General features: G+C 38.4%; 1 protein-coding gene across 1 annotated transcript in view; it reads right to left on the reverse strand.

Moving 5' to 3' along the window:
* Positions 1 to 22,520, reverse strand: part of TBCD (tubulin folding cofactor D) — a 108,974-nt gene that overhangs the window by 49,456 nt on the left and 36,998 nt on the right. Inside the window, exons 15-16 of the mRNA XM_042833226.1 lie at positions 10,936 to 11,092; positions 2,835 to 2,892 (exon numbers count right to left, since the gene is read on the reverse strand). Coding sequence (XP_042689160.1) covers positions 2,835 to 2,892; positions 10,936 to 11,092 — 215 coding nt within the window. The remainder of the gene's footprint in view (positions 1 to 2,834; positions 2,893 to 10,935; positions 11,093 to 22,520) is intronic.

Here is a 22,520-nt window from a genome sequence, read left to right on the forward strand (position 1 = left end):
CACCCTTGGGCAAAACGTACGTAAGGCAGCCTTCCAGAACTGGAACATAAGCTGCAGCAATTCCCCAGACTTCCTCATTATTTAATCTTTAGCCCAGTTTCTGATGTCTTCCCCCCCCCCCCCCAAATCCTTACCTTTCTACTAACTTATGCCCACAGACAGGATTTGCAAGGACAACCTTCCAAGTCATCCTCCATCATTTATTCCTTTTTGCATATGCTTTAGATCCCCACTTAAGCTACACAGACCCTTTTACTCATTACTGGAAGGTTTCAGCAAGGATGATGCACCATACCCAGGAGTTTAATTGCCTCATTACAATTTCTTTAAAATACGTACAGACAGGTGCATTGCTGACATGAACTGCATGAAGACTTTCTTTTGGTTAAGATCAAAAAAGAAAACAGTTCTGGTTTCAGGACAGTGAAAGTTTTATTCTACTTGCAGTATATCCCAGAACTAAAAAACTGTGGCAAAGGCATTGAAAAAAGCTGTATGGAGGCCTACAATAGAGAAACAGAGCAGCTGCTGTACAAAATGTTTTCACTAAGTTTTTTTTTTTTACTTAATACTGGAATTAAAGAATTTCAGCACTGTATCACCTATTCATTTTCTAACTCATTTAGAAAGATGATCATGAAGGTGAAGATCCAAGTACAGAAGCATTGCAGAAGTGGTAAGAATTCATCTAATTTACTCATTAATTTACACCCAATTTTATAGTTTCTCTCTTAAAAAAACATAGATCTTTAGCCACTACTTATAAAGGCAGTTATTAGCTCTGCCTTATCATAAATATATATTAATTTCAATTCAGTAGCTTTTGAGGGAAGTGCCTTGTTTGCCTTGAAACGTTGTTTTTAAGTACTAAAACATCCTCTAAGCCGTGATTTTAAAGAGAATCAACCAAGCAGAAGGAAAGAAAACCCCTTCTTGAACATGTCAGTGCAGAACGAAGCCTTATCCAAGGTCTCTTATTCATGCCATCATTCTTTATAATGATTATTCATATAGAAGAGTTGCAAAAGTCAGCTCAGAATGTTTTCAGTGCTTCAAAAGAATAGTCAGAGCAGTTTTGTTTTATTCTCCCTAACCTCAGGGTTCAAAATATCTCTATATGCTGTTTTGTTTATTGGTGCTCCACGTTACAATACGTTGCATATTGTAATAAATGGAAAATCTAGTAAAACATGTTAATTTAAACGTGTATTTAACTATGCAGTGACTGGGAACAATTAACACTCCTAGGTATTTTTCTTCAAAATTGTAGCAATGCCTGGAAAACACAACATACTGCCTTGCCTGACTTTCTGATATTCTTCAATACTTCCACAACTATCCATCAAAACAATTCCAAATTCTGACTAGCTTTAAATCTGAATGCACTAATGAAAAAGAAACCAAAAAACCCTTTTTGATTGCAAATACTCAAATAGCAGGGTTCCTGATAGCCTGGTTTAAACCAGAAGAAAGTGACACAAAAACATTTGTGCTATACTCTGTACTCACTTGAAATATGGAAGAAGATTCTATTATTCTGCATTCTTAATGGTTTCTAAAGCTCTCAGTTAAGCTGCTTTTGAATTTCTCTAAGGATTTTATTTGAATAAACTGACTTAAATAGCAACAAATGGTAAATTGTACAGTTCCTATAGCAGGAGCTAAAGTCTGAGGGAGAAGCAGCTCAAGTTATTTGTCCCCCACACATTATGCAAAGAATATGTGATATCAGGACTCAGCAACCTGCAGTGCCTTAGCTTCCATTCTCTGCTTTAAGCCTCTTTGGACAAGGTGCTTTGTGGAGCAGCTGACTCACTTCACCATGCTGCAGCTTCATTCAATGGCTTAAACCATCATGCAGAGGTGTGGCTACAAAAGTACGGATGCTGTCCAGGGAAACCCTCCTTTTTTATTTATTTATTTTCTAAGGCATTCACAGGGAAGTTTGTTCCTGCAGACACCTGGTGCTTGGACAGGAGCTGTTGGCCCTGTGTTTGCTTCACAGGAACAGCTGCTAGCACAGTCATACGGTTCATTTTTTTCATTTTGCACAATAATTTCCCTTTAACTGTTGAAGCAGGCAACTTTTTTTCCCTTTTTACTTCTATTCACAAGAAAATAAATGCAATACGTATAACACAGACTGAGATCTTCAAAAATAAGATGTTCCTTCTTTCTTCCTCTAAACTTATAACCCATCCCTCACAAATTCCCTTCTCCTAAGAACCATGCATGTTTTTGTCAATTCTCAACAGCATTGACTACTTTTGACAAAAAATTCACAGAATAAACTTTGGTGTGAGCCCCATGAAGCAGGGAGCAATCCCTGCCAAACAGATGTATCCCTTTCTTTAGAAAAACTCCCAGCCCAACAAAAGGAGTTTGAAGGAGAAATATTTTCTAGAATTTTTCAGCTTACTGCAACTTTAGAGAAATGTGGAGAACAAGCAGAAAAATGTGTCTTTGTACAGCTTACCATCTTGGTGACCTCCTTATGATACAGGAGCTGCATATTAGCAATCCTTTTGTCTTTTACACGCTGACTAGAAAATGCCAAGTAGCTCTTAGATACTTTATCTTATCCAACATGACCACAGCACAGCAGACTGTGAATCGTGGCCTTAAATCAAGATATGCAACCGTGGATTTTTTCATTTAAAATCTAAATTCACACCATATTTCTTAATGATTTAAAAAGCATTTTTTTTGCTCACATATATTTTATGCATAACTGGAGGCTCAGGTGAATACACAGAGCTATAGATCACGAAATTAAAGAACAGACAAAAATCCCAACCAACCAGAATGTGGTAGGTTAGAATGTGGTAACTTACAGAAGCAGCTCTTCTGCAATTAACATCGCGGTCAAACACTGCAGCAATAACCAATGCACTGAGGAAATAAATATCGATTGTAAGGACAAAAATATAAGAGTTGTGCAATGTCATCATCTCAACACTTAGCCTTCCAAGCAGAACACTCACAGTTTTTGCTATGGAGCTTATTTCTTATGAATACACATCTAAGCTATAATTTGGGTTGAAATAACCATGCACTTCTAGATTCTGCAGCTTGTAGGATTTTCCAGTTTGTGTTCTACCAAAGCAGAACAGCTTTTAAGCAGTATGGAAATACTTAACTTCATAGGAAGTTTTATATTTTAAATCTAGCAACAGTTTAAAAGTTGGACATATTTAACAACTCATGTAAGAGTCACTGCAATTTTAACTTAAACTTGGAAATACAGTTTCTCAATATCCAAATACACAGTAAGTATTATGTAAGGCTTAAGCAAAACTAGAAGTTAAGCAACAGAAACTTTTGTCTATCTGTACAATTATGACCACATGCTTTAAGTACCAAAAAACAATACGCAAATAAAATAGTAACACTTCAAAATTAATTGCAAAAAAAAAAAGTTTAAGGGTGACCTGCAGATACAGAAGTGTGATTGTACAGAATTGTTTCTTTGTGCATTAAGTCTGGTATTCCTTCACATTTCAATTTCCTTTACCTCAACAGAACTGCTTTTAAAAAGGTGCCACAGAAGAGAAGAGAGAATGCATCCCAAGACAAGAAGTCTGCAGCCTTAGAAATCCACCTCCAGCATTCAATTAACTCCAGTGACAAATAAACATCACTTCAGGAGGATCATTTAAGCAGAAAATTATTCCTTTCAAACCCTGAAACTCTTCATTACAGTACTTACTGTCTTCAGGCAAAACAGGAAATAAATACCGGCTGAAAAGTAATTCCAAATAGCTTTGCTTCAGCATAAAGATATTAATTACACTGATAATATCACACTTCCCTGGGTAGTGGCTATCTGTTTCCTACAGTGTTGAATGCTATGTTGTTAAAATTCACTGAAATGCATGAACTGAACGTACAGAGACAGCACTGATTATCTCCATTAAGGAAAACAAGAGACTGAAAGCAAGAATGAAATTGAAAACAAACCCCAATGAATTCAATATTTTACTACAGAGGTGAAAAAATTATTCTGAAGACAGTCAGCGCTTTCCTATTGCTATCTGTGTGAGCATCTCCTCTCCTGCCACAGAGACATTGTGCAACTACAAGGCAAAAGGAGGCCTTTCTGTGACTGCAAGAGCAAACGTTTATGACGCGTTCTATCAGGAAAAAGCTCGCATGGCTAACTGTTGAAAGAGGGCTGGGTCAAACGTCACCTTGTGTCTGCTGATTTTCTATCCCAGCATACAGAAAACTTCACAACCTTTTAGAAGAGAACATTTCAGAAGCATATGCTTTTAATTATAGAACATTCAAAATGAAAGAACTAATTGGGAATAATCCTGGAAAGCAAAAAGAAGCCAATTTCTGTCTGAGGTTTCCAATTATTTGGGCTATATGATAAAACATCATTTTGTCTGTTGTGCAACGTTTCCATACTGTCCTTTTCTGAGAAAACAAACACAAAAATCTCATCAGGCCACAAAGATGAGACTTGCAGAGTGCTGCCTTCAGTGTGTCAGAGGCACCATAAAGTTAAGTGTTGTAGAGAATTTCAGAAGAGCTTTTCTAGGTCATACCAAATTTCTTCTAAGTCATTGTTTTGTCTCTGACTGTGGCCAAAAGAGACACTTTGAGGCAAATGTAAGGAAACATGTATTAAATATTAACATATGTTATACAAGTTATGTCTTTCCAAACAACAAATGCCAAAAGGAGAACCTTACATTCCACATTTAGACTTAAAATCTGGTTCATTACATAAACTGGAAAACAGTTTCAGGTTATTGTACACAACACGAGTTTCTGACGAATATTTCTGCTCATAATTAAACTGTACTTTTTGATTTTCTTCTTCTACTTCTGTTACCTTAAGACAAAGCAGTGTAAGTAAAACCTGCAAAACGACACTCTGCAATGCCATCTGAGCTGCTCAGTGCTAGAACTGAAAATCACGTTTAAGAAAAACACAAGGAATTTTGTCACAGCTCTGCAGCCCTGTTATAATCATAAATCATACTGCAGTCATTGCATCCGAGTATACCAAGCTTATCAAACTGCATGAATGGTTGTTTCGAGCTAAATCATATTTTAAAATGCAGCCACGATCTGCTGTAACACATGGATTAGCAAGGAGAGCAACGTGGCTAAGATGAAACATGTTAAGGGTGTCTTCACCTGTCTGCATTGTCGTGGGAGTTTATGTGATACTCCACCAGGATTTCCTAACATAAAGAAACTGTTTATGTCAAACAAAGTGGGATTTTTTTCTAAGCTAGGGAGAGAGTCATGTCTCGACTTGTCTGAAGCGCACCACACCTGACTGCCAACAGGTAGGGCAAAGAATGGTTTTGCATCTTGCAGTCTCTATGAAACGCTTTTGTAGTTCACTGGGATATATTTAGCCTGTAAGCACAACAAGCAGCTGCTGAGGGTACAATAAGAACGCAAAAAGGATTTTTAAAAGCAAGTTGCAGTTCCCTCAGTTTAGTGATAATCCTTGCTTTTTTCCCCTGGTCTTTCCCTGTCCCCCAGGCACTCCGCTGTCTCCAGGGAAAGCGACCAGCACTCAGAGCACACAAGCACTCGCTTCCTCAGCACAGCGCTGATCTCATTTCCTCCCCACAAGCCAGAAAGAATCAGAGAGCAGAGGCCAGCGAGGAGATGGACATCAAAACACAAATCTCGGGTTACCCTCTGCTCTGAGTACCGGATGTACCAGAAAATCCATCTGAATTTGCTTTCTCACCTGTAGCAGGTACGCTATTTCAATCACAAGCAGTTAGAAGTTTATACTACTGCTAACCTCTGAGAATACACTATTATTCAAACATACCACCCTGAAGCTGTGGGAAGCAAGAAAAATAAACTCTCAAACCTCTTGCCAACTTGGCACAAAAACAAAATTCCCTTCCTGAACCCAAAAAAGGGAAAAGTCTGACTCCCTTCCTTAAACTACGACATTTAGAGGAGGGAAAGCATAACAATCATCACAAGCTAAATGCTTTTGAACAATCTCAGCCAGTTAAAAAAAAAAAAAAAAAAAAGAAGGCAAGAGCAGAATGGGAAAGGAGCCTGCTGAGAGCTGCTGTGGCAGACAGCCCTCTTCACACCGTGCCAGTACCCCAGCTGGGGCTATCTGCTGAACTGAGTGATGAAAGCAGATCTAGGCTCAATTAGTTCTTCTTGTGCTAGATGTTATTTTGTTGCTTGCTTGGTTTTTCAAAACCAGAGCAGCTATCCCATTCGCTTTATCACCTTGCAGCTGTGCTAAGCTCAACTGCAGGAGCATCAGAGGTAAAGAAACAGAAGTGGCTGCTTCTGCCAGGATTACGTGCAGAGCTATATTGGTGCCACAGACAAGACAGGTATTTCAGTTATCAAATGAATTTGCTCAGGAAAAAAGTATCATATGCGATCTGTCCCATATTCAGCCTCACCCAGTGGTTGGCAACCTAACCCATGGCAAAGGGATGTAGCTCGGTGATCTTTAAAGTCCCTTCCAACCTAAGCCATTCTGTGATTCTGTGACTAGCAGGGGAGAAGGCCCTTCAGACAAGTCTCATGTTTAATACCTCCTGCTTAGAGAGGCAAAGAAGCTGAAGGACAAATACAGTAACCAATTTCTTTTGCTGAACACAGTCACAGAGATAAACATATTGGCATCTTCAGTGTGTGACTTCAGTCCCAAAGTTCTAGGATAAAAAGATGTAGAAAGAAACAATAAAGAAAATGCTTAGGAATTGCACATTAAAATGATGTTTAGCAAAAGGCATCTGATGCCCCTGCAGGAAATAAGTTTACACAAGTGCAAGACACAGTAGGCACACAACTCTCTTCTGAAGGCAACATTCAAATACATGAAAGAAAAACCTATTCTCAATATTTCATCATGATACAAGATGTAGCTCAAAGCAATGCTTCAGATTTCCCCAGTTCTGCAGGACAATCTTGCCCTGAAGCAAAGCTACATCATCTATCCATAGCCACACCTTCCTTTTTTCCTTCTTCAAAAACAACGCAGCACCGCAGGGAAGGCAAAGCTGCCTGCACTCCTGCATTGCACGCACCGCTCTGATCCGCATTCTGCTGAGCAGGGGAAAACAATGAGATCTTTTTAAGTAATGACCAATTCATTGATCACCTAAGCCATCGAGTGTCAAATAAAACTACATTCTGACTATGCAGTAGTTTCATATAATTATGACAGGTGGCAACAGTTTAATTTAAAATTGTGAAGAGAGCAAAACTTTTCTTATGACAGTGGCAACAGTTTAATTTACAATCATAAAATAGAGCAAAAACATATTTTCCCCTTTAGTTCTTGTTTAGATTTTAAACAAAACAGCTCCACTTCGCATGCACCTGCCATTTACAGACAGTAATTCCCACACCCAAAGGGACAGGAATCAAATTACCTGTACTTCCAAGTTATTAAATTATGTTCAATTTTTCTTATAGGTAAGCTTAAAAAGAGTGCATGCATGTGCAGACTGGGAGAAGAAGAATATCAATCAAGCAATGCTTTTATAAAGATACACCTGAATAGCAACTTCAGTGCATGCATGTATTTCAAAATGTAGTAAGCTGATCCTCAATTCACTTAAAATGAAATTTCATCTACTCTGCCAAGAACTTTCTTCTTGTGGTCCTGGAGTTTCAATAGATCAGGAAAAGTTTTAGAAACCAGTTTAACAGGACTTAAAAAAAAATAATAATGTTAAGTGTATCTTGTTGAAATGTGGATAAACAGCAACATACACAGAAAATAAAAATTCTCAGGTAAGTGTTTCTAATAAGTGTTCTCTCTTTGTATTTTTCCTCTGAGTGGTAAGGTCAGGAAGGAAGAAAGCTGATCTATGATTTGCAGCAGCCTACATTTCTAACTTAAGAACAGAACATTCATAAGAAAGCAGAGAAGAAACACCTATCACTGAACAGGATATTTATTTCAAAGTCTCGTTGCAATTCCATTAAAAAAATAGGATTTCTATGCACTTTAGGTTGATTTTTTTTCTCTAGTTGAATATTTACTTTCCCTGACTACAGAAAACAGTGGCTTTCTATTACACAATCCTATAGCTGACAAGACAAGGACAAAAAGAAAGCACCACAGAATTGCCAGTGTTTTATTCTGTAACTGCCATTCCACGGTCTGAAATGGTCACAGGGCAAGACTTGAGTATTTCAGTACTGCAGTGAGTTTCCTGACAAGATACACTGACATGACACGAAAGATGAATCAGATCCCTGCTCAGCCATCACACCCACTCAACACCTTCTGGTTACCAGCAGATTTTCTGTGCCCTTACTCTGCTACAACGACCACACAGCCTTTTGAGCTGGGTGCTCCTACTGAGCAGCCACCTGCTCCTCTTCCAAGCCCAGCATTACCTGGGTTCTTCCAGCCAATTCCAGCAGTGTTAAAGACCATGAGCAAGGGACTAGCTATTCACAATTTCTATCCCCATGACAAAGCAAACAGTTCAGGATCTCAGTCGCACATTTCACCTTTTGGAAGAGGTAGTAAGCCTTCTTTTCAGGTACAGAATTTATTGTTTTGTGGGTTTTTTTCCTTACGAATCTGATAGTTTGCATTCTTGTACAGACAGATGTTTTTGCTGTGTAATTCAGCTCACAATGGATATCATGTACTTTGTTCCAAGATGCTGAGTTCTGCATTTTTTAAGGGCAGCAACAATTTGCTTGTGGCTAGAAGTATGACTCTTTAAGTAAAAGAGTGACACACCTAAGGCTAGATTGAAAAAAAGAGCTGTATGTAATTATCAGCTTGCTGACACAATAGGTGAAACTGTGTGTCATACTGTATTTGAATATTTTTTTCCACTGTTTCTCTTTGGAGTGGCAAATCTACCTTCAGGACCTGATTGTATTTAGAAAAGGTATGGGCACCATAACTACAAAGCAGAATTTTAAGCAGAATCTTACCATAGCATTAATACTGGATAAAATATTGTGCAGCTTTGTTATAAAACTAAATGTATGTGAATCACAAAACCTTACAACTGAAAATAAGAAATTCTGAACTTCCACTCTGCACCCCTCCTCGTTTTTCTCTCCACTACACCAACTTGCAGAGAAGGCAAAGCCACATTGTTGGTGTGTATTGTACCAAAGTTAGAAAAAAGAGAAGAATCTGTTTCCCAAACAGACTGGAAGACAACAGACAGGAGCTTTTTCAGAAACACAGTATTCATAGTTGTCCAAAAACTTTGTGACAGTAAAACAAAAAGCCAGAAATCAGGTGAAACAAAAACGGTGAGCTTGTACCTAACATATGGACCTACCATAGTAGGGCAGATGGAGTCAAAGAAATGTATTGCTCAAAGTATCACAAATGGGAGAAAAATTCTGATAAAGAATAGAAAAACTTGCACTTAGGCCTTATGTTTCAAAGGAACATGGAGCAAATTTGCCAGACCTTAAAAGAAACTTTAAATTTTTCAACTAAGAGGATGGAAAGAGAGGATTTACTTCAGTGAGGCAGTTGATCAAACCTACAAAAAACACAAGAACAAGACATTGAACAAGAGCTTACTGTTGGTAGGGCCACGCTCCTCCAACAATCAGCTTGCAGCTACCAATGAATTATTGGAAATACATTTGTATCCCCAAATACAAATATATCCCTACCAGTTTAAAGACAGCAGTAAATAACTGCACAGCTTATAACAGTCTGTTAGGACATGTGGTAACATTCTGCTCCTCCTGTCACTATGTCTCCATCACTACCATCATCTGCCCTGGTTAGATTTTAAAAAAAGCTGATTAGATTAAAAACTAACCAAGATGTGATCACTACTGTTTCGTTGTGCAAGAACACCTTTATGCTAACAAGTTCATACATAACTTACAATGAAATCAGCTTGAGCCTTGAAAATAATTATTTCCTTAACAACTCAGTATGGCAAGTATAGCTATTTCTAGCATGCTTAACTGGAACAGGTATTTCCTAGAGTCCCAACTTCTATTTCTGACAATCAGCAAGAAGCTGTGGATGGCCTCGTGTTCTCACATAGCTTGGTGGATGAAATGCATTAAAATACCACATTGCTATTTCATCAGACACTTTTTCCAGCTTCAGTTTGGAGAAAAGACATGACAGCTTGAAAAAAAAAAAAAAAGAAGAAGAAGAAAGAAAAACAGCATTTGGCCTCAAGAAATTGACAGCAGATGCTTAGACAGAAAGATTTTATCTAAGTTCCAAAAAACGCCAAGGGCAAGTGCCACCAGTGTCCTGTGACCCTGTGTGAAAAGGACAGCTTGGGAAAGCAGGAACAGAAGGATGAAGTATGGCAGAGACCAGCAAGGGGAAAGTGCACTAGGATAAAGAAACAAAAATGGATACTGTAGGCCCTACAGACCATCCCAGAAAGCTTTCAGAACAGGTTTTAAAGAAGAAAGAACAAGTCTCGTTTTCTGTGGACACCTGCTGAGCTAAGTAAGCAGTCCCATGTCCCCAAACGAGGTAGTTTCAATGTGATTGAAACAGTTCTGTCAGCGATCTGGAAGCAAGACATAGAAATAGCAGGAGGTACCCAGGACCTAAAAAAATCACTGTACAGTCCAAATTTTTTGATTTATTGAAGTAATACTGAATGATTACTGATCGAAACTCCTCCATTAGAGACAAAAGTGTCTGAGCTGCTGATATTAAAAACTAAAATCAATTCCTTGGAGAATAATGTCTAGAGATGAATGAATTTAATTCATATTATGTGGGATGCACCAGAAACTTTTTAAGCATGAAGACATTTTCCCTATCACTGGTGGCCAGTATCTTATTTTAAATACCTTAAAGATAGAGAATTAGCTCTATGATTATTAGCTCTAGAAGATACAGCGTTAGGTTACTCTGTTAACATCTACTTCCTCCTTAAATCTGAGGCAGATTTCAACAATTAACTGGAAGAAGCTCAGTTTATCATTGTGGCAACTTACCTTGAAATCTGGTTAATAAATGGTATCAGTTCTGAGGGATCATAAGCACGAGCAAAGGCCCAGGACAGATAGCATGCTGCATCTCTCACGTTGGAACCCACACTGCACGACCCCCTCTTCTCATCATATGTCAGGGCTTTCAAAATGACAGGAACAACTGTGAAACACAAAAGTGCACAGAAGCAACAATTAGGATCATAGAGAGAACCAGAAGGAAAGTTTAAGGTATTAAGTGACCAGTAAAGAAAAGACAGAGTGAATCGTGTTCTGAAAGAAAGATAAGCATGGCTCTTAATACGTGCTACTATTCACATTGATTAGAAATAATTCTTATTTTAACATCTTATTTCCTCGCAACTAGTATTTTATTTTTTATGCCATTCGCATAAAATTCAATGAGGATTAAGGCAAGCGAATTACGTAAGAAAAAGCACTGTAGAATATTATTAAAGATTTACAAATTCCATCAGAGTTAGTTTTAGAAGAAAAACTTCAAGTGCTTCAGTCTTGATACTTTGCTAAGGATGCCAACACTGCCAAACTGCACAGAGCATGAAGTCAGAATTTGCGTTACACTGTAGTGTCAGCTAGAAATGCAAACGGGGGCTTTACTCACATTTCTGCTTACATATCCAAATTGTGAAGCCTACACGCCTGTCGGCAGTAAATAATGATTTAACGTAAAGCCAACAGCCTTTGATGAAGGAAAACTGAGTGCCAAAAATAAAATTTGCAAGTACTCTTTTCCTATCAGTCATGTTAATCATATCACGTTCACCAACACGTAAGTTTTCATTAGACTGTAAGAAAAGAAGCTGGAAAGAAATATGCATCTTAAACAAGAATTTAGAATCATACACTGCACTTCAAAATGTCCTCAAGAAGTATTCAGAATAATCCTAATCCACATATATACACATGCCATCTCATAAGGCCCTGGTAGAAAGAAATTCAAGAGCAAACTGCTTTTTACTTCTCAATCAGGCTTACTTGGGGAGGTGGGGACAGAGTAGGACTCTGTAACACATGGCAAAATTTAACAGAAACTAAACTAAACCCCAGGCTGTTAAGTTATGCTAGTTGAATGCAACAGCTTTTAAAAAGGAGTGTGTTCAACAGTGTTTCCTGATTTAATGGGTAACCTGAATGACTTCAGAATGAGCATGTTTTTGCCAAAAAAAAACCCTGAAAGCCACATCAACATAACATCTTTGTGACACATTTTGCTTTCTTTAAACCTTAAGTGGGGTAATAGAGAAAACAGAATAGCCGAACAGAAGAGCAGGCAAATGAAAATCCCAGGATCTTATTATACCAGGCAGGGGTGCTGGTATTTTAAGCAACAAAAATAAGGTTGGTAAAACAAATAGAATGAAACTCCTACTTCCATGTTTATGCACCCATCAAAGCTGTAAGTCAACAACTCAATGAAAGCTGCTTCTACAGATAGGAGAGCTTTCAAAGACTTGAAGTGTTCCCTTATACAGCCCTAGCAACGCTGCCAATATAACAAACATCTCACGTAAGCAAGGCTCCTATCTGCAAATCCAGAAATACAATCTGAATACATCCCTCTCTAGATGGCACATCTTTACTAAGAGAATAATGCCAGTAAAAACAAACAAACAAAACAACAGCCTTTAGGGGAAAAAAAATAATTTCTCTCATTATCTCTTTCTTGTATCAAATTTATCAAATGCATCTTTTTTCCCCAGAAAACGCCTGTCTCAAGGTAGTGCCATTGAACTAGGACTGAATTTCATTAGCAGACTGTGCCTGGACATACCTGAGTAGATACAATCACTAAATAATTAAATGTCATTGTACAGTACATCACTGTATGACAGCTATCTTAATCAAAGAAGATGCATCATAATTGGAGTAGGAAAATGTTAAAATGTTTAAATTCATTTTGACATAATGAGAGAAAATAAAGCAGCAACTGGGGGGCGTAGGCAAGATGTGACTATTAGGACCACAAGCACTCAACAGGAAGAAATTCCCATTCAGGAACAATGATAGAGCAAAGATGGATGGGCATTTTAGCACCTCTCAGGTCTGACAGAAACTACAATAAAAAAGTTTAAAAATGTTGACTAGCTTGTTTTGAAAAAATGCTACATCAACTGATGAAAAAACAAAATAAATGGAATTAGCTGGTTCTACAGGAACTCTAAAAGAGATGCCAAGGGCAATTTTGCAAAGCTGCTGCAAATTTCCTTCAGCACAAGGTGATTGCTGCAGCTGCTTCAGACAGCTGTGTGCTCTCATCTCTCTGCACACTGAATAAAAAGTGGAAGAAGGGCCCACAAGCAGCCCACTGCACTGCATTGTTTGTATGAAAACAAAAACATGTGCTTTTCAATTTTGGACATCAGTGTTCCAAATGGTAGGGAAAATAGCAGTAGCAGGACCTGTATTCTCCAAGACAGAGGTGATGCTGCAGAGACACAAACAACAGAAACTAAGGAAATGCAAGGCAGAAGAACACTATTACTGTGAGCAGCTCAGGCCTCCCCATTATCCTGCAGCAGTGCTTGGGACTTGATGTTCTGCTCCTGTGGCTGGAACTCAAAGCACTGCTGCTGCAAAAGAAAGCGTGGCTGGAAGTCTGGAGAGTGGACAATGCACAGAAAGGAAACAAAAGTGGACATTTAGAAGGTGGAGAAAAAAAAGGAAAACAAAGTGAAGTATCTTGCAGTTAAGTAAACACAAATACTACAAAAACAATAAAAACAAATACTGCTGTGGAAAACCTGGTCTAGAGGAAGGTGCCCCTGCCCATGGCAAGTGGTTGGACTGGATCGTCTTTAAGGCCCCTTCCAAAACAGTCATGGAACAGTCATGGAAGAGCATAGAGGCAAAGCATCTGTACTGTTTAGCTCACTGTAATCAAGATCTTACAAATGACGTTCCTAACCCACAGTTTGGTAGGTTCTGTGTCTGCAATGTCTCATGCACACAACTTTTCATCTTCAGTCTAACACAGAATACCAGCTTAAAATTTGTTTTTCTCTGATTTAAAATGTTCACATCCATGTTACTGCAGAGCTTTGCTTGATACGCTGTGCAACAATGATGTTTTAAAGCTCTGCAGTCAGCTTCTTCCTTTTGTATCTGTTGTGCAATTCAATTAATCAGATAACCACCTCTTCAGTCCTCAGCGTGGTCACAGTGTTGTACTTTTCTGCTATCCACTGCTTCAAATCTTTAGATTTAAAAATCACACCCAACTCACACCTGAAATCAATTCTACCAAAAAGTGCACGTGAAAAAAATCTTTACCAAAAAAATCCAGAAGAAACTGCTGTTGCTTTAGAAAGGCAGAGATTAATTCTTTTTTGAAATTAAATAATGCGCTATTTAGCTGCTACTTAAAAGTAGGGTGCTGGGAGACAGAGCACAGACAAGACCTGAAGAGGTACTTAATTTTGAAAGTTACCAATTCTTTCATAGTTCTGTATTAAAAGTTCGCCATTAAAGACAGAGAACAAGTAGTGTCCACTCTCAACCCAATTATTAAAACAATATCCACCTGTTTAGTTCTGTAACGCTCAAGAAAATACAGTCACCTTTACCTGTAGCCTAGAGGTATTAATAAGCACCTGTTACGCTCCACCCTGCCTTACCTAACAACATAACTGCAGGTTGCAACACAGCCCTTTGCTCAAGCCTTATGAAAATAAAGAAACAACTCCGGGCTTCAAAGCATTGCAGGCAGATTTTCTCTCATCCTAGAGACAGGCTGCACGGATACTTTGCTTTTTAAACACCAATTTTAAACAATCAGATGCTTAGCACCTATCAGGTTCACATGAGTAACACTAAGCAAATAGGGATGAAAACTCATGGAAGTTACTGGATAGTGAAGGGTCATAGGTAACTAAACCCATTCTCGTTGCTTCTTAAAAGTACTTTAAATTAAAGTATACACATACCTAAGCTATAACAGATGCCATCAGAAGTCGAATATTACTTTAACTTGTCATGGTTTTTACATATTGCAGTGTTTATCATACAAAACATACAAATACAGCAATTAAACAACAACAAAAACCTGTTCTTTAGCCTTAGGTCTTGTCTACACGAGAAAATTACAAAATTCCACGTCAACTCCAGTTCACTTAGAACAGATGCATGCTCTAAATCTCAAGTTAAGAACTGATTAAATTTAGTTGAAAACTAGAAATATGTTCCTCTTAAAACAGATTAAGCCAATGTTACCCTTTCGATATAAGGCTTACACTGCTATGGATGGTTTATGCAGAGAAACATTTTCAAACTATAATTGATATACTGGAAAATCATAGAATGGCCTGAGTTGCAAAGGAGCACAGTGCTCATCCAGCTCCAACCCCTCCTGTGTGCAGGTCGCCAACCAGCAGCCCAGGCTGCCCAGAGCCACATCCAGCCTGGCCTTGAATGCCTGCAGGGATGGGGCATCCACAGCCTCCTTGGGCAACCTGTTCCAATGCGTCACCACCCTGTGTGAAAAACTTCCTCCTAATATCCAACCTAAACCTCCCCTGTCTCAGTTTAAAACCATTCCCCCTTGTCCTATCACCATCCACCCTCACAAACAGCCGTTCCCCCTCCTGTTTCTATGCTCCCTTCAAGTTCTGGAAGAACACAATGAGGTCTCCCCAGAGCCTTTTTTTCCTCCAAGTTGAACAATCCCAGTTGTGTCAACCTTTACTCATAGGAGAGCTGCTCCAGCCCTCTGATCATCTTAGTGCCCTCCTATGCACTCACTCTAAGAGCTCCACGTCCTTCCTGTACTGGGGGCCCCAGAATGATAAAATGTAATAAAAATATTTCAATTTTTTAAAAAATGAGTTTTGAGTAATAATTTTATTCAGACTTTTCTTCAGCAAAACTAACTCCTTGAAGAAGTATCTGTCATCTGTAGGTTCACCTTCTTTCTGAGCCTCAGGCATAGAGAAGTGTAAACAAGCCATATCTACAGTATGTCAACTTCCCATGTTTTACATACCTATACTTATCATTAATGTGCCAAAAAAGAAAAATAGATGAAGAGGAAAAAAAGAACTCAGTTTTCACTATGAAGAATTTCAGATTTAAGACCACACGCTCCCACGTGGCACTCCAACCTCTTTTAGCAATGGGTGCGCCCTAATCAGAACTTCATTATGGCTCTTATGCTAATATTTAATTTATCAACTGATACAAACATAGGTAATTTTAGGTTAGGTTCATTATCAGAAATAAATATTTGCTTCAAGCTCTGCCAAACATATATAATTTGTTCTCTTATTTTCTATACAAGCTGTGTACTTGAGAATTTACACTGAAAGAACTATTTCATCATTTCAGTACGCTCTGCAGTGAGGATTCTCAAGCATTCTGGGAAACACTCTATTATTGCATCCTGTAGGACAAGTGCCTAAGAACTGTCAACAGGTGGCCTCTCTTCTCCCAACCCTGCACCCAAGTCTGACCTAGTTAGGAGTCTGCCAGAGTATCACAATTCAGGCATGCTCACACAATATGGTTGAATTTAACAGCTGGAGCATCTTAAGCTGCCATAAGTTTCTCACAATTCTTAATGCTGACCACATATATAAGGCTATATATATGCATATCCGCAGACCGAATGGGCTTTTTCTAACCCGTGACTATGGAGAAGTGTGTCTGTCTGGTTGCAATCTCAGTTCAGTCTCTCACTACGTAATGAATTAAGAGAGTCTTTAATTATATGATCACGTGGTATTTTTTTCCATGGACCTATCTCAGTCAGCACACAGGAAAGACCTGCTCTAGCCATGAATCACAGCTGGGCTGTAGAGGAGATTGTTGTCTGCCTTGCTGCTGAGGGTGGAAAGTATGTAATGCAAAGACTGGCTCTCAGGCAGAACAGAAGGGATTGTTGGTTAAGGTGGATGTTGCCCTAAAGAACTGCATTTTAACTACATCTCTGCTGAAGACTCGCTGTTTGATACCACTCATATTACTTAAACACAGTATTTAAAGAAATGGACGTTAATGCTCATTTCCCAGGCATCTGCTTCAATAAACTAATGGCAGGTTTGCCGAAGTGCTACAACCCTAAAATTGGAGCAAGCTTCTGAGGATGGCAGAGGGCCAAAGTGGAAGCAGACAGATCTGGATTTTGGCCAGTCTGTCTCAACATCATTATGTAATGCAGCCATAAAAACGCACAATTTGTACGAACCCCTACCTGGCTTCAGCGAAAGAACTACAGCTGACCTACAACAGCAGTGATCAACCTCTGCTTCAGTGCTGAAGCACAGAGCACTGAATGTTTCAGAGATCAGCCTACACGCTCATGCCCAAGGCCACATGAGAGCTAAACAGAGACCTTCATACAGGTTACAGCTAACAGCTCTTGCTTTAACTTCAGCAGTAGCAAATTGCAGTTTAAGGACACGAAGAAACAGGTTTATGAAGGAATCCTACCGAGTGAATTACTTGCTCTGAAGGAGTATAAAAATTTTGCAAATTCATAACACTGCATGTCAGAAAAGAAAAATCACCAGAGAAACCCCAACCTTTAGGCTAAGGTTGCGCAATATTGAGATAAACCCTGCAGTGAAAAAGCTAGAAGCAATTCATTGTCATTTATTCCCTGCTTAGCATTTGTACCATTTCCCAGTTGCAATGGGGGAGGGACTTTTCCTGCTGTAGCTTCAGCCATTTAATTTAATCTCTCTAGAAGAAAAAAGTATTTTTAATACCTTCTTGCTAATTTGAAAACCATTATGATGACATTCCCATTACAACTTTTTGAAATACGATTTTCAGTATCAGTGTCATATATCATTTTTAAAGTTCACCTGGGTGTTAGAGAAAAGAAATTCTTCCACAACCAGCCTTTCAGGTTTGGGTGTTCTCTAGATTCTAGGAGTCCACCTAAGACAGATAGATCTTTTTTCATTTCTTCCTGTACCTGTGATGAAAAGTACCTGAATGCTTGCCAAAAGCCTCACAATTAACTACCACTTCAGGATAGATTAGCACATTTCAGAGCCTGACTTCCTGATGTGCCCTCCTCCAAAAACCGAGGCAGCTGCAAGTCAGTATCAAATAACTTACTCTGGAATATGAAAACACAGAAGATATTAAAAATGGAGCATGCAAGGTTTAAGATGCTCTAGAATACACTTTTCTGAGACTACTTAAATGTATAACTTCAACCTCATTATAGAATACTCGTGAAATCAGTATTGGTTTTAAATTTATTTATTTTTTTTAAAATTCTTGATAAGTGGAATGATGGAACTGGATAAGCAGAAGATGTTCCTTTTCCATTCTATGTAGAGTTTTTCAGACTTTTTTTTTTTCCTTTTTAAAGTACACTAACATTGGTATATAACAACCAGGAAGCACCATTCTCCATACTGTCAAACAAACCTACTGTCTTATCAATACCAGCCAACACATGGGCATGTTCTGTACCAGACACACCACTGATAATCTGGTACTATCAAAGAGCACATACTCCCTCTAACCAAATTAAGGATATATACGACAGAAGCTGAGGGAATGATGGAAGTTGGGCATACGGTGACATTCTTTCAACACTGAAATAAACAGCATTTCCTATTTAAGCAATATGCTTATCATTCTGCACAAACAATACACAAAATATTTCCCTGTGCCAGCAGCACTGCCTGCCCTCTTTGACTGAAATGCTAAAAAAATCATTCCGATTTCCACAGTGAAATCCTAAATTTCCAATTTAAGTTACCAAATTTTCCATTCCAAGGCATCCTAAATCCCATCTCAGCTCCACATCACTAAAAGTAATTTTGAGTACAAACATAAAGGTTTTTTGTTTGTTTGTTTTTGGGTTTTTTTTTTTTTTTTTTTTTTTGTTTTTTTAATATATTTTTCTGCCTTTCCTCTGAAGGTAATTGATAGAAGAAATAAATGATGGTTCTTGACAAGTTGGGTTTTTTTCCCCACTCTTCTCTGCTTATTTTGAGAGTAACACATGGATTCAAGATTTGGCTCACTCACACTGACCCACCAATGTCACACCTCTGAATTAGCCATTGTTTATCTATTTCATCAGCATCATGAGTTTAAATGCTGCTTTCATTGTTTCCACAGTTTAAAAAGTGGGAGAGGGATTGTTTCAGTCAATGCACTGTGAATAGGTAAGGGCACATAAGAATGTAGGCAGACCAAAAATAACGCCTTCCTGGCTGGAATCCTTCCAAAATAAGCACTACTGCATTGCAAGTTTAACTGCAGAGTTCTTCCACACTCCTTGCCCTTGGCTTCCTCTTCTTGCTCTTCCAAGATGCCAGTGCTACCACCCTTACACACACATTTTCACAGTTCTACGATGGCACTGCAGGTGCCATTTAACAGATACAGCTGGGACTTCTGAGCAGTCAGTGAGTTTTTGGGATAATTTAGCATGAGAACACTTTCAGTCTCGCCACTGACATATTGAGAACACCTAGGAAGTTTCATGTTCCTATATATGACACACCTTATTAGCTAGAAAGTTTATACTATGCTGTCATCAAGAGAAATTTTAATAACGTCCTTTCACAAGCAAACCAGAAATTCAAGTAAACTAGGATTCTCTTGTTTGTTTAGTATTTATCCCCACCCAATTAAATAAAAACCCCTATAAATAATAGTCTAAAGCCTACAAAACCACAAATACAGTACAAAACAAAAGATGTGAAATCATATAGAAACCACACTAAAATACAAGTTTTTGGCCCTGACACACACTGTACAGTCAGAAATGTTTCATTTAAAAGTGCTACAATTCCAAATGCAGAAATTCACAAAAATACATCAGAACATAAAATTTTAATGACTTCTTGTCATTGTTTTCTTTTCTTTTTGTCAATGTTTTCTCTATGTTGCAAAAGCAGCTACATGACCCATATTAAAAAGACTGAGCTAAATGGTAACACACAGTTTCCAACTCAAAAACACAGACAAATTGCAGTTCAAGAGCTTCGGATTTAAAAAATAAAGAATAAAATAGCAGATTTCACTTGCTCTTCTATATTGCTTTTAAAATTTTAGTAGTAGACAACAAATCAGTCACCTAAGCCTTTACAAATTTGACACGTTTCAAAGGATGACTGAAAGCTAAAAACCTTTTAAGTCCAGAAGTTCTCACTGCATGCATCATGTTCTCTCCTTCATGGGACTGGCATTGCTGCAGACAGACAACGATGCCTCAAAGAAAACGTGTGGGACTGATTTCATATAAACTAGAACTGCACGTGGCAGAATTCATTTCAGATCCTACTACTGGATTCCATGAGAAAAAACTTCACTTCACATGAGTGAGAAAACTGTCTTAGAATCTCTGGCGTAAATCTTGAAATCAAAGCAAAAACACTCTGCATGAAAAACACCAGGAATAATAAATTTTAAAAGGCAATTATAACCAAAACATCAAGTAGAAACTCAAGAAAAGCATATTTTACATCTCTGTTAAAAGGACTGATAATGAAAAGAACGACTACCCAAAGCTCCTTTTTATAAACAGTTCCCAGTTTTGCCTACAGTCTCAGTTTCTGAGGTTACCAACTTCCCCCGAGATGTTTCACTGCCCAAGGGTGAGGATGGGAACTAGAAGGAAGATCATCCCAGTTCCAGGCCAAACACTCACAGCGCAGGCCACAATAAATATCTAAAAATATGATCTGCAGTTGCTATTAACTGCTGAGCTTTTATTCTTTTCCCATACAAATAATTTGCTCTAGTAATCATGAACAAGTGGCTCACAAACATCAGCAAGGTAATCTGCCCAGACATATCTCCAAAGTCAGGGACTGAAATCATTATGAGAAACAAAGGCACGTTTCAAAGCTGTTATTTGAAAAGCATTAAGACTAATGACTATTCATATGGGATAGAAGAAAATAGTTATGAGAATATTGTACAAGAATCACGTAATGTTTTGGGGCACAGCATGAACTACACCAATTACATTCAAATACATCTGCCCCCCCCAGGACTGTAAGGCAGCCCCAGTCCAAACATGTTAATGCAGATAGCAAAATCTGTCAATAACTTCAGTTTGAGCAACCAGAGAACAAAAAGGGCTTTCTTGAACATTTAGCTCAAAGCCACTCATTCAGACACATAACAAAAGTGACAGGGGCAGAAATGGCTGCCAGTCACACAGTTTCAAGGCTACTCCACAAGGCAGGCTCTGAGCTTCATGAGTTATACGTCCACCAGTGCTCAACTAAGTGACTTTATCTTTGATCATTCTTCTTTCTTGGAATAACAAACCCGTGCATTTGTAAAGCAGCTCAAGACAGACTTGGCAGTCCTGCTGATGACTGACAACCAGTGGACATGTTCTGAAAGCCAGCAGCAGCTCTGGTTGATCCATGGCATCAGAGCAACTCAGGCACCAGGGCTGTTCTATGCTTTAGAGCAGAAAGCTGAGAATCACCTGATTAACAGAGGGCTTGATAAGAGACCAGGGTAACACCAAACACTCTTTGACACATCCAGGGAATTCAAGTTTGAAGTGAGAGGATGAAAATAAAAATTAGGTAAGCAGCTTATCAAGAACAGGTTAAGTTTATCCCATGTATGGCTTCTGATAGCAACATTTTGTTTTGTTTCATGCCAAACGTCAGAAAAAGACCATATAAAAACATGAAGTAAGTTTCTAACAATTAAAGAATGGCATTTTATGCACAGTTACTAGACATATGAAATCCAACTATAGCTATGCGACACATCCTTGATAATGTTCAGGAGACTGAATTTTACATAGAATTTAGAACCCAAATGTATGTGTTAAACTACATAAAGAAGCAATAAAAGTACAGCTTCAAACCATCAGAGGTATGAAAACAATCACAACTGCGGGGAAGGAAAAAAACAATATGGAGAAAAAAATTAATAAACACGTTATTATGTCCATTCTGCTGCTCATCTCAATTAATCTGAGTGCTGTACTCAAGTAAACTAAGGAGGGCGTTACTAACAGCAACTGGGTTCCGTTTACCAAATACTCAAGATGCAAGTATAATGAGTTAACAAAAGTGATGAAACCACGTCACTGCAATCAAGATTTATTACTTCCAGGAGCACAAACAAGGAGCTATTGTGTTCCTCTTCTGGGGTCCATCAATGAATCCTCTCACCTCGATCTGAAATTCTAATATCATCCAAACACCAAGAAAACCAATCACATACTATTCTATTTTTCCAGTTTTACTTCATTTGCAGCTGACTCTAGGTGACTTTCCAGAAAGTAGCTTGATTTAAAACAAGCTTTATATTTTGCTTGGAACAGGGAAGCAATTAGACATCACATCCACCTCGCACACACCAGATCAGGGAAGGGGGTTGTGCTGCCTCCCAACTCAATTCAGTCACCTAAATTAAAGGATCCCCATTTTTTGCTCTAGTAATCATGAACAAGTGGCTCACAAACATCAAGGTGAAAAGCAAGGTAGCTTTTTCTGGTTGCCAAAACACGCAATTTTCTTTCAAAACAAAATATGTGATCAGATTCTACTCAAAGAAACCCACCTCCACTCTATCATGTGCCAAAAAATACAAGTGAAAAAGAAACTTTCCTCAAGCTACAGAAAACA

This window comes from Centrocercus urophasianus, unplaced genomic scaffold (assembly GCF_019232065.1).
Source record: "Centrocercus urophasianus isolate 14NV4802_14NV808 unplaced genomic scaffold, USGS_Curo_1.0 seq_41, whole genome shotgun sequence".
NCBI classification, from domain to species: domain Eukaryota; kingdom Metazoa; phylum Chordata; class Aves; order Galliformes; family Phasianidae; genus Centrocercus; species Centrocercus urophasianus.